The sequence below is a fragment of the Piliocolobus tephrosceles genome, chromosome 13 (assembly GCF_002776525.5).
Source record: "Piliocolobus tephrosceles isolate RC106 chromosome 13, ASM277652v3, whole genome shotgun sequence".
Lineage (NCBI taxonomy): Eukaryota > Metazoa > Chordata > Mammalia > Primates > Cercopithecidae > Piliocolobus > Piliocolobus tephrosceles.
Genome location: NC_045446.1, coordinates 66,503,656 through 66,517,307, shown reverse-complemented (window position 1 = coordinate 66,517,307; position 13,652 = coordinate 66,503,656). Strand labels below are relative to the sequence as shown.

The 13,652-nt window shown below is 37.8% G+C and overlaps 1 protein-coding gene across 1 annotated transcript in view; it reads left to right on the top strand.

The window, feature by feature from the left end:
* The window catches only part of THAP12 (THAP domain containing 12), a 31,286-nt gene extending 18,733 nt beyond the window's left edge, over nucleotides 1-12,553 (top strand). Inside the window, exons 3-5 of the mRNA XM_023209365.2 lie at nucleotides 1,403-1,510; nucleotides 6,886-6,922; nucleotides 9,713-12,553. Of these exons, the coding sequence (XP_023065133.1) occupies nucleotides 1,403-1,510; nucleotides 6,886-6,922; nucleotides 9,713-11,643 (2,076 nt within the window). The 3' untranslated portion in view covers nucleotides 11,644-12,553. The remainder of the gene's footprint in view (nucleotides 1-1,402; nucleotides 1,511-6,885; nucleotides 6,923-9,712) is intronic.
* Nucleotides 12,554-13,652: the final 1,099 nt, after the last annotated feature.

Sequence of the window (13,652 nt, the reverse complement as noted above, 5' to 3'; positions counted from 1 at the left end):
TTATGGCATGGAATTGAACTAGAAAATATTGACTCTGAATAGAAATTCATCCCAAATGTGTTTAACAACTCTTTGGGTACAACCCAAGATAGTGTGTTCCATTTAGATACATGTTTTCCCTTCATGTCTTCCCGACCTCCCTTCCTTGGGTGAACAAATTTAGAAGTTGTTATTTTTGTTTGGCATGTTCAAAGAACATGCCTAGATACTTTGAATTAATCACTGCTTCCAAGAAAACTTGTTTAAATGAAGTATGTTTTATCTTTATCATTGCAAATTGAGGAAGAAATTAAAGGCACTATTTCTTTGGACTGTTTGAGAGGAGTGTAATAGCAGCTATTTATTACTCTCCCTCTTAATAAGCTTCTTGTCTCTTACCCAGCCTCCTCAGAGCTGGCAGTAGGGCTGTTACCATCTAAGTATATATCCAGCTTCTAGCCAAGTTGGATGAAATTAACAGGAAGTAGGGTAGAGTATGAACATTCTTTCATAAGATCATTAAGACTTGAAAGAAATATAGAAATACCTAGATTAGCATTTGCAAAAATGTGATTATGTATATCAGTATCACTTGTGGTGTGAGAGTTGGTTTCATGTGGCACATGAATCAATTTTTATTTTAGAAGTTTTGTAGTATGTGTTAAAAACATAAAATTTTTAAAAACATAAGATAAAAACATCAGATCATTCTTCCTACAGTTTTTATTACTTAAGACAGTGTGAGTAGATTGTGTAAAAATACAGATGGTAATATAACTGAAATGGCAAGCATTATGATCGTTAGTATGTGAATAATTTCATTTTGGGAAATGTTGATGTAGTTCCATACCAGAATTTTATTCAGAAGAAGAAACTGGGGCCCAAAAAGGGAAAGTAATTTAGCCAAGGTGTCTTAGTGAGTCACTCACTGGTAGAGTTTGGACTAGTTCCTAGGTCTCCTGGGTCCCAGTCCAATATTTTCATTGTGCCTTGATACTTCTCAGTAATATTAGCAAAAGTGGAACATTAGGTAAAATAGGGATGCATTATTATGGAACATGCAAGAGTACAGATTATTTTGGGAGACTTGTACCTCCTGTAGATTTGGTGGGCTCTTGGAAGGACAGGAAGGTAAAGTAGCTGGGATGCTGAATTAGAAACAGATACACAAAATGCAAGCATATTTTATGTTTTATGCCTACCTTCAATTCAGTTTCTTAATTTATAATAAGATTACCAGAAGGGCAAATGCAGGTACAGTTGGAAATAGTAGACTGACCTGAACTGACGTCAAGTTCTGTAAGTCTCTATACTTTAGAGCTGGAGTTGAAGGAATATTGTGGAGGTCATTAACATAGAATTTTATTGATGTATAATATATTTATAAGGATGATCTCTGAATTAACACGTTTTTCTTTTTCAGAGTCCTTATAGGACAGTTCTTCGAGATAATGCAATACCAACAATATTTGATCTTACCAGTCATTTGAACAACCCACATAGTAGACACAGAAAACGAATAAAAGAACTGGTATGTCTATGTACTTTCAGCTTTGCCACCTTCCCCCATAATACTATGAAATCAAATATGGATGCATTTATGTTAAATTAATCCAAGTTACTCTCTATTTCAGAAGTAATGTAATGGGAAATAAATGTTATAGTTGTTAAATAGTGACCTGGATGTGAGATGATGAGTTTTAGTATTTAAATTGGAAAATCTCCCTCAAATTTAGCCAGTTGATACTTGTTGAGTTGGTCCAGAGTGTGCTGTTAATTATAGGCCACTAGCTCATTCCCTTCTGGGGAAGAAGGAGAAAACTACCTTTTCTTTTGTAGTAAGGAAAGTAGAGCTGAGGTGTTTCCAGAGTTCAGCACAAAGGAATAAAGAGAGGGAAAGTGTAAAAGTGGAGACATGGAATGTTTTAAAGATAAGGCTTCTGTCGCTATTAAATATGGACAGAGTTTAGAAAAAAAACATTGAAATCTCTCTTTATGGCATAATTTACACATATTCTTATATTCCTTAGATATCCTTCAGTTCTGAGTGTTGACACCTATCTGTATTTTGTTGAACTTAGGTGAACAGAAGTATAGTAACTCCTTAGTCCATGGCTTTCTGTCATCATTGCCACTAGCAAGGCCCTTATTTTGCTTTATTATTTTTTGTTCTTCACCCACTATTACCATTACCATTCCTTCCCCTACCAGTTGGTGTCCATGCTAGTGTATTTAATATATGTCCTATCAGTTCACCTACTGTGTGCTTTTTAAAGATAGCATTTATCTGATTTTCCTTATTCTATGCTTACCTTTCATATTTAGATATTTTATCCATTTGGAATTTGTATGACATACAGTAGGGATCTATAATAACTTTTTCTCCTTGTAGAGAAACTGTTTTCCCAATATGGTCTGTTAATCCTTCTTTTCCTCCACTGGTGTAAAATGCCACCTCTGTTATATAACAAGTTTACATAAGGCTGTTTTGGGGAGTTCTGTTCCATTTCACTGTATTATTTGTTTGCAACTATACCGCACTGTTTTATTACCTTGGCTTTGTAATATATCTAACTTTCAAATCAGGTGATTGTTTAACTCTTCTTTTTCTTAACTATTTGTGGACCTTTATTCCTCCATATGAATTTTTTTTTTTTTTTTTTTTTCCGAGACAGGGTCTCACTCTGTCACCCAGGCTGGAGTGCGGTGGCATGATCTTGGCTCACTGCAACCTCCACCTCCCAGTTTCCAGCAATTCTTCTTGCCTCAGCCTCCAGAGTAGCTGAGACTACAGGCACTCACCACCATGCCTGACTAATTCTGTATTTTTAGTGGAGACACGGTTTTACCATGTCAGCCAGGCTGGTCTCGAACTCCTGACCTCAAGTGATCTGCCCGCCTCGGTCTCCCAAAGTGCTGGGATTATAGACGTGAGCCACCGTGCCTGGGCTTTTGAATTTGAAAGTCCTTTTGTCAAGTTCTCCTAGGAATTATTTTGGGATTTTCATTATAATTGCTTTGAATTGACATCTTTACAATATTAGCAATTGTAAATTTATTACTAGTTTATTACTAGTTTAGTATTACTAATGTTAGTAAACGAATATTACTAGTTTACTATTATGGTATAAACTATTGTAAAGTATTAACTAGTTCCATCCGTGAATAGAAAAAAAATCCCATAAAATACCTATCAAATAACAGCAGTCATTGACAAAACTAAATACTAGTTTTTTGAAAAGAATATTAGAATACTTTTAGGAGTACAGAAAATGAAAAATTTTGAGGGCTTTTGTTACAGTTCTTTAAATGAGAATGTATACATTCTTCCTTAGATCACTTCTTAAATACATTATGGTTCTTACTGGTATAGATGATATATTCTGGTTGAAATTGTTTCCAGCACTTTTGAAGAACTTCTTTTTAAATTAATCCTAATAAGTCTTCTGAGTTTTTCCTCTGTTACTGATTGTATCATCTGTAAATAAGGAGAAACTTGTCACTTTCAGTTCTTATTATTTTAATTTTTTCTGTTGCCTGTCTTGTTTAGTCAAGATGCCTAACACTACGTTGAACAATTCTAGTAATGTCATGCTTACCTTGCCCCATTAAGTATAATGTTTGCTGTTGGTATTGTTAGTTTTTATCAAGTTAAGGAAATTCCCTTCTACTCCCATATTCAGAGTTTTCTTGTTTGTTTTTTGTTTGTTTTCTTAAGACAGAGTCTCACTCTGTCACCCAGGCCAGAGTACAGTGGGGCAGACACTGTTCACTGCAGCCTCTGCCTTCTGGGCTGAAGCAATCCTCTTACCTCAGCCTCCCAAATAGCTGGGACGACAGATGTGTGCCATCTTGCCTGGCTTTTTTTTGTATTTTTTTTTTTTTTATAGATGCAATCATGCCATGTTGCCCACTTTGGTCTCAAACTCCTGGGCTCAAGCATTCCTCCTACCTCAGCCTCCCAAAATGCTGGGATGACAGAAGTGAGCCACCACACCTGACCTATATTCCGTTTTTGTATTTAACTTATCACATGCTTTCATTGCATGTATTTAATAGAAAAGTTCATTTTTTTTTTTCATTCTTTAATGCAGTGAGTAATACTAACGGATTTTCTGTGAACCATCAGCATTTCTGTAATGAATTCTAGTTGATTGCAATATATCTGTTTGCTTTTGTATGCCATTGGATTCAATTGGTCAGTATTTTATTTAGGATTTTACATTTGTGAATCTTGGCCTGTAACTTTCTTTTCATGTACTCTCATTATCCACTTATAATATCAAGGTTCTATTAGCATCATAAAATAAGTTGGATATCTTTTTTTTTCTCCTAGAAAAATTTATATAGGTAGATGTTATCTGCTCTTAAAAGTAAGGGAGAACTTGGTAAAACCATTAGAGGGCTTGGGGTGGGTGAGGGAAAGTTTTGATTGCCATTCTGATATCTTTATTGGTTTTCTCTTTCTTTTTGTGTTTTGTTAATGTTTTGTTAATGTTTGTAATGTTGTAAGTTTATGAAACTTTAATAATCTTTTCAAAGAACCAGTAGTTTTGTCAGTGATTGTTGTACTTGTGAATATTGGTTTTCTTACGGGTTTTTCCTTGATTAGGGTGATTTACTTTTTGACTCTTTTTCTAGCTTCTTGAATGTTTAGCTCATATTTATGTGTATTCAAAGCTGTAAATGTGTCTCTTATGTCCATTTTAGCTATACCCCACAACTTGAGGCAGATAGTGCTGTCATATCTGGCTGTAGGTATTTTGTAATTTCTCTATTTTGTTAACACAGGATTGTTTTTCTTAGTTTCCAGATGTGGAATTATTTTTAAAAACGATTTGATATTTTAAATTTTAAATGTTATTAAGAGATACATAGAGGATACATATAGTCTATGTGATGTTGATTCTTTCTGATTTTTTTGCATCCATTATTGCTATTGAAGTCTGTGCCAGCCTGATTCTTGTTCCTTTTTAGGTAATCATCTTTTTCTCCCTCAAAGCTTTTTAAAAGTTTTCTTTATATTTGACATTTAAAATTTTGCTAACCTATATCTAGATGTGAGTTTTTTTCTAATGTACCGCAATTTTTCATCTTACAGCTGAGGACTTACATCTTCTGAGAAATCCTTAGTTTTTATTTTTCGTTATGCATTTTCCCCTCTATTTGTTTATTTCTATTTTTCTGGGACTTCTCTTAGATGAATACTGACACCTACATTATAGTCCTCCATTTCAGCTTTCTTCTTGGTGTCCATGGAGGACTGATTCCAGGACCTTCCCTCAGAGAGCAAAATCCACAGATGTTTGATTCCCTTATATAAAGTGGTGTCGTATTTGTATATAATTTAAACACATCCTCCTGTGTACTTTAAATCATTTATAATACCTAATACAATGTAGTGCTATCTAAATAGTTGTTATATTACATTGTTCAGGGAATAATGACAAGAACAGAAGTCTGTGTGTTCAGTATAGACACAACCAAACTTTTTTTTTTTTTTGAGACAAGAGTTTCGCTCTTGTTGCCCAGGCTGGAGTGAAAGGGTGCAATCTCAGCTCCCCACAACCTCTGCCTCCCGAGTTCAAGCAATTCTCCTGCCTCAGCTTCTCGAGTAGCTGGGATTACAGGCATGCGCCACCACGCCCAGCTCATTTTGTATTTTTTGTAGAGACGAGGTTTCTCCATGTTGGTCAGGCTGGTCTCGAACTCCCGACCTCAGGTGATCCTCCCGCCTCAGCCTCCCAAAATGCTGGGATTACAGGCGTGAGCCACTGTGCCTGGCAGAACCATCCATTTTTAAGTAATATCTAGATTATTTATGATGCTTAATACATTTATGTGTTTGTAACACCTAGTACAATGTAAATGGTATGTAAATAATTATGCTGCGTTATATAGGGGAATAATGAGAAAAAAGTCTGCACATTTTCACGATAGATACAACCATCCATTTTTTCCCCAGCATTTTCAGTGCATGGTGGTTGAATGCATAGATATAAAGTATAATATGTATCAGGGTGAGGAGCTCAATCACTTGCTGTCCTGTAGCTATCATTTCCCTGTAGTCTGTCCCTCCAAGAGCCTCACATAATCTCACAGCGCTTCACATCTCACAGCAGGCATACTCTTCCTGACCCACCATCCTTATAAACATGCAGTCCATAGGATAAGGAGGGGATGTCCAGGTTGACCAGCCTGCTGATGTTTCTTGTTATCAACACCATGTCCATTGCTGCCCAACAGGCATCCTGCTGTCTGTCACTGGCATTGCTGCTTTTCTGCCACGGAAAACAACAAAGTGGCTCATGATTTAAGCATTGTAGAGGGTTGGAAGGAAAGTAAAGGATGCAGCCGGAAGGTTCTTCCTTTGTCTAACCCTATTGGTGCCACTTGGCCTACTGTGCTCTGTGTATCTCTTCCATGCTGGTACTCTTTCACCTTCTCCTTCGCAGGGATTTCTCATCACTTTTGTGTTGAGTCCTGAGATTCAGCAACCTCCTTCTTATGGGACGTCTCCAGGGTTAAATTGGGAAGCAAGATGATTTGTGTCCTCTTGCATTTAACTCCAAGTGCCATGGTGTATTTTTGTGACTTTCATTAGCCAGGAAACACTTATAACCCAAAGTTACGGTGATCTAGGTAGAAAATAAGTAAAATGATGTATTCTTTTCTCCCTAGGACTTTGTTATAACCTTGGAGTCATTAACAGCTTATTCTGGTTTTCTCATTGTCTGTCTGTTTAAAGAATGTATACTATCTATATAAAGAATTTATGCTCTTGAAAGAATTAAATTGACTCAGACTAGGCATTTGTATTTGTGAGTCTAAGATGATAGACTAAAGGTCAGTTTTTTAAAGATGATTTGTTTTTGTTTTTGTTTTTTGTTTTTTCTTGACATTTAGAGTGAAGATGAAATCAGGACACTGAAACAGAAAAAAAGTAAGTGATAGTGTTAATGACTCAACTTCTGAATGCCTTTTAAAAAGGCCTTGACCTGGTAAGGACAAATAAATATGTTCTGTGTCAAAAACCTACCTTGAGAATGGATGTAAGAGTGTGCTCAACTTTGTCCTGTGTTTTGAAATTATCTATGAGAATAAAGTCTAATTTTAGTTTGTCTTTATTGAGTGGTGCTATGCCACACACTATGCTATATGCAGGCCTCACAGAGGTGACGCCTCCTCTCTCAGTGTGGTAGAGGGGTGGCAGGCACACAGTGCTCCATTGTAGGGAAGGAAGGGCAACAGTAGAGGCATGCACTGAATCTCTTTTCTCTCCATCCAGTTGTGGTGCGTAATGAATTCTTGGTAAATGTTTAAGGACTAAATGCTGTGGGGGCACATCGTGCCACTGGGAGTAGTGGTCACAACAGCCTTTCTGTAGGTGCTGATGCCCGAATTATGTCACCAAAGGACGAGGGCTAAAAGCTGTTTTTCTTCTTATCAGTTATTAGTTACTCCTCCTCTATTTATTGCTGTTGTTATTAACATAGCATTTTATTGAGTGCTTACTGATGCCAAGTCATTGTTCTAAGTGTTTTACTTATATTAATTCATTTTATTCTCACAATAGCCTTGAGATAAGTACTGTTATTTCCCTCTTCATGAATGAGGAGATACGGACTTGGGCAAAGAGAGGGAAAGGTATTCTGTGCATGAAACAGGGTGCTAGATTTGGGGAACTACACTCATTTTAGTGTTGTTAAAGTTTGTGATAACCCATTATGGTTAGAAAATAAGCCTCGAGAGGACCCCAAAGGCCAGAACTTGCAGACTTGTGGGCTGTTAGCAATAGGAAGCTTAGGGGTTTGTAAGTAGGTGATAAGAGGGACCTGATTTCCATGGTACATAGAGTACTCTGTTGGATTACAAAAGGTAACACTGGAGGCAGGGAGGCCAGTTGGGCTGTCAGCTGACCAAATAACAGTTGACAGGCCTTGAATTAAGGCAATGGTAGAGAGAGTAAAGAGAGTAGATTCAGGGAACTTAAGAAATTTGTATACCTATGACACCTAGGAAAGATGCCCAAAAGAAGAGGGACTTCACTTTTCACTTTGTACTCTTTGCTCTTTAATGAACTTCTTTTTGAAAAAAAAATAAAAGCAAGGGAATTAGTACTAGTTAATTGGAAGTAGAGAAACAATGGAGGAGAGAGGGAGGGAGCCAGACAGGCAGGCGTCCAGGAAAGCCTCTTGCTTTCTGGCTTGGGAAGCCTCCCTAGAATAGAACCACTGCTGTGTCACGTATGATGAATAGCAGTGTCATCTGATTTGAGGAGGGGTGAGGGAAGGATGCTGCCTGCATTTTGCTGAACCCTTATTAAGCTCTGAAGCATGGCTCACACAGGCTCCAGTCAGACTAGATTTCCCTTTGTACTTGGACAGCATGCTTCCCTCTTCTACCTTAGTGCTTTTGCTGGAATAATTCTCACCAACTGAAATGCTCTCCTTGTTCATGACCCCTTATTTATCCTTGTCATCAAATGCAACTTCTGAATTTTTGTTTCTCCCTGTCGCCCTCCCCAGTCTTTTTTCTTTTTGAGATGGAGTCTCACTCTGTTGCCCAGGCTGGAGTGCAGTGGCACGATCTCGGCTCACTACAGCCTCTGCCTCCCGGGTTCAGACGATTCTCCTGCCTTAGCCTCCTGAGTAGCGGGAACTACAGGCACATGCCACCACGCCCAGCTAATTTTTGTATTTTTAGTAGAAACAGGGTTTCACCATATTGGTCAGGCTGGTCTCAAACTCCTGACCTCATGATCCACCCACCTCAGCCTCTCAAAGTGCTGGGATTACAGGCATGAGCCACCGCACCCAGCCATAGTCTTATGTTCTGAGAACTAGGTTTTAACTGTGACTCCTCAGATTTGGATTATTTTCCTGCAGACACCAGTGACCTGTATGACTATGGACAGAGCATTTAGCCTTTAGGGCCTCAGTTTTCCTATCCCCTATGAAGAGATTAGGCTGTGTGATATTCTAATACTAGCCCTAAGAATTACATTAATCTCCTTTATATTATACTGGTTTGTACAGTTGTCCCATATCTCCCATATAAATGTGTGGCATAATGGTTTGATAAAAACAGCATCACCATGGACCTTGGAGCCAGACACACTTGGATTTCAACTTTACTTCCATTCTTCTAACTGTATTTGTGATCTTGGGCAAGTTTACTTGGTGACCTCATTTGTCAAGTGGGGTTGATACCACCTGCCTGAAGAGAGAGTAGTGTGATGCTTATAAAATACTAAGCACAGTAGTTTAGTAATTAGTTCTGTCCCACTTTGTTTTTCTGAGGGCATGGACTGTCATTCATTACATATGTGGAATGTCTTGTTAAGTGTGTTTTAAAAATTAGGCCGAATGTGGTATGTCACACCTTTAATCCTTGTACTTTGGAGCTGAAATGGGAGGATCACTTGAAGCCAGGAGTTCAAGACCAGCCTGGGCAACATATTGAGACCCCCGTCTTCTTCTTAAAAAAAAAAAATTATTCCTATCTTATAACAGCATTTACATCTAGGATTAAAATATATCTGTTTATACTGTCTCTCCCACTAGAATGTGTCTTATTTTAATCTCTATCTTAGTCTGTAGTCTAGTAAATGCCCTATGAATATTGAATGAATGAGTTTGTGGATTTTAAATATTTAACCAAAGGTGTAATATTTTTTGTTTTGTATGGTTTTTCTTGAGCCTGTTTGTAACATTAATTCTTTGTTTTCCAGTTGATGAAACTTCTGAGCAGGAACAGAAACATAAAGAAACCAACAATAGCAATGCTCAGAACCCCAGTGAAGAAGAGGGTGAAGGGCAAGATGAGGACATTTTACCTCTAACCCTTGAAGAGAAGGAAAACAAAGAATACCTAAAATCTCTATTTGAAATATTGATTCTTATGGGAAAGCAAAACATACCTCTGGATGGACATGAGGCTGATGAAATCCCAGAAGGTCTCTTTACTCCAGATAACTTTCAGGCACTGCTAGAGTGTCGGATAAATTCTGGTGAAGAGGTTCTGAGAAAGCGATTTGAGACAACAGCAGTTAACACGTTGTTTTGTTCGAAAACACAGCAGAGGCAGATGCTAGAGATCTGTGAGAGCTGTATTCGAGAAGAAACTCTCAGGGAAGTGAGAGACTCACACTTCTTTTCTATTATCACTGATGATGTAGTGGACATAGCAGGGGAAGAGCACCTACCTGTGTTGGTTAGGTTTGTTGATGAATCTCATAACCTAAGAGAGGAATTTATAGGCTTCCTGCCTTATGAAGCTGATGCAGAAATTTTGGCTGTGAAATTTCACACTATGATAACTGAGAAGTGGGGATTAAATATGGAGTATTGTCGTGGCCAGGCTTACATTGTGTCTAGTGGATTTTCTTCCAAAATGAAAGTTGTTGCTTCTAGACTTTTAGAGAAATATCCCCAAGCTATCTACACACTCTGCTCTTCCTGTGCCTTAAACACATGGTTGGCAAAATCAGTACCTGTTATGGGAGTATCTGTTGCGTTAGGAACAATTGAGGAAGTTTGTTCTTTTTTCCATCGATCACCACAACTGCTTTTAGAACTTGACAACGTAATTTCTGTTCTTTTTCAGAACAGTAAAGAAAGGGGTAAAGAACTGAAGGAAATCTGCCATTCTCAGTGGACAGGCAGGCATGATGCTTTTGAAATTTTAGTGGAACTCCTGCAAGCACTTGTTTTATGTTTAGATGGTATAAATAGTGACACAAATATTAGATGGAATAACTGTATAGCTGGCCGAGCATTTGTACTCTGCAGTGCAGTAACAGATTTTGATTTCATTGTTACTATTGTTGTTCTTAAAAATGTCCTATCTTTTACAAGAGCCTTTGGGAAAAATCTCCAGGGGCAAACTTCTGATGTCTTCTTTGCAGCTGGTAGCTTGACTGCAGTACTGCATTCACTCAACGAAGTGATGGAAAATATTGAAGTTTATCATGAATTTTGGTTTGAGGAAGCCACAAATTTGGCAACCAAACTTGATATTCAAATGAAACTCCCTGGGAAATTCCGCAGAGCTCACCAGGGTAACTTGGAATCTCAGCTAACCTCTGAGAGTTACTATAAAGAAACCCTAAGTGTCCCAACAGTGGAGCACATTATTCAGGAACTTAAAGATATATTCTCAGAACAGCACCTCAAAGCTCTTAAATGCTTGTCTCTGGTACCCTCAGTCATGGGACAACTCAAATTCAATACGTCGGAGGAACACCATGCTGACATGTATAGAAGTGACTTACCCAATCCTGACACGCTGTCAGCCGAGCTTCATTGTTGGAGAATCAAATGGAAACACAGGGGGAAAGATATAGAGCTTCCATCCACCATCTATGAAGCCCTCCACCTGCCTGACATCAAGTTTTTTCCTAATGTGTATGCATTGCTGAAGGTCCTGTGTATTCTTCCTGTGATGAAGGTTGAGAATGAGCGATATGAAAATGGACGAAAGCGTCTTAAAGCATATTTGAGGAACACTTTGACAGACCAAAGGTCGAGTAACTTGGCTTTGCTTAACATAAATTTTGATATAAAACATGACCTGGATTTAATGGTGGACACATATATTAAACTCTATACAAGTAAGTCAGAGCTTCCCACAGATAATTCTGAAACTGTGGAAAATACCTAAGGGACTTTTAAAAACAGGCTTTCTTATATTTGATATTTGGAAGAAAAGCCGTAAGGTGTATGTAGGCTACTTAATCACTAAATATCTTTGCCTATAGGACTCCACTGAATACATTAGCCATTGGTAATCTACCTGTTTAAATGGCCCCTGTTTTTGAACTCTCATGCTTTGAAGACCTACCTGTCCTTCCAGAAGAGATCATTGAAAGTGCTGTGTTTCCTTCTGCGTAATCTCTGTTGACGGCACTCTGGAATTGTTTTAGTTAAGTCATTTTAGACATAACATTTATTATCACTGTGGATCTCTACTTGTTGGGTGTTATGAATTCTTCGAAGAAATATATTTTGAAGAGGTGTGGGAGGGAGGAATACATTTTATAAAATGGTATAGTGAAGTCCACAATTGATCTTTGACTAACAGGAGTTTTAAGTGTGCTAAAAATCTATATTGGACAGTTACAAGAAATTACTGGAGAAAAGCTTACGAGCTCGCCAAACAAGGATTTCAGTGTAGATTTTGTCTTTCTCGAACTTAAAGGAACAAATGACAAAGTTTGAATGGAAGGGCCTGCTGTTGTTCCACATCTCATTGTTGCTGTTTACATTCCTTTCTGGAGCCTACATCTTCCTAAGTTTTTTAGCAGGTATATGTTGAACACTTCTGTTTCATGATTGAGACAGAATCAGAGGCCATGGATACTGACAACTGATTTGTCTGTGTTTTTCTGTCTTTTTCCATGACTCTTATCTACTGCCTCATCTTGATTTATAAGCAAAACCTGGAAAACCTACAAAAATAAGTGTTGTGGTTTATCTAGAAAAATATGGAAAATATTGCTGTTATTTTTGGTGAAGAAAATCAATTTTGTATAGTTTATTTCAATCTAAATAAAATGTGAATTTTGTTTAAAGCTTAGGCACATTATTTTTGGTGGGGTCAAAACATTCTTGTTTAAATTCTCTTAAAAAACATTTGATAAACTGCTTCACAATTCAAGATGAGTCTTTTGTATGTGGTTTACTAATTGGGTTATAGAAAAAAACAATTAAGAAAGTATTAAATGTAAGGTTCACCCAACTAGGTGTTTTTTTTTTTTTTTTTTTTTTTTTGATTTACTGTGTGGGCCCTGGTATAAATTGTCAGTTTGTCGTATTATTGCTGGCTAAAATGAATATAGAGGTATTAATGAATTATTTTATGTTGGGAGTAAGTGTTCCTTGAGCTTCAGAAACCAGAGTGGTGTGTATTTGCTGGACTGCTGAGAATGATAGCTCACAGTCCATTTCTCTGTCCTAGGAAAGCCCACAGATGTGTCAAATCAAGACACATTATGCATGCAGCTTATCAAAAAGATAAAGAGTTTATCTTGTAGCCAGGGCTCTAAGAGATGCCTCTGTCCTTGGCAGAAAGAACTGATCAAGTTCATGATGGCAGGATGACAATGAAGGAGACACAAAGCTGGTGTTTCAATACATTCATCCTGTTCTTAGGGCACTTAAGAGTGGTGTGACCTTGGCAGGTTATTTAACCTGCATCAGTTTCCTCAACTATAAAATCTACCTTAAGGTTGTGCTATGAGGGTTAATTAATTTATCATCAGTGACCTATTGCTGCTTAACATTACCCCCAAATTTAATGGCTTAAACATCTGACCATTTTTCACAGTTCTGTGGGTTGCTTGAGTGGTTCTTCTGCTAGTCTCATCTGGGCTCTCTGCATTCAGCTGGGAGGGTGGCTGGGGACTGAATATGATGACTGGGCCTCTCCATGTGGTCTTTTATCTTGCGCTATGTAATGGTGGTCTCAGAGTACCAGGAAAGCAAAGGCAGTGGCTTCAAAACCTGGACTCAGTAATTCAGAGCATCACTTTCATCACATTCTTTTAGTCAAAGCAAGTCACTTGGCCAGTCTGGATTCGAAGGATGAGGAAATAGACTGCTTTTGTTGGGAGGAGCTACAAAATAATGGCCCCCTTTTCAGTGTGCCAAATAATGTATTCAAAAATATTC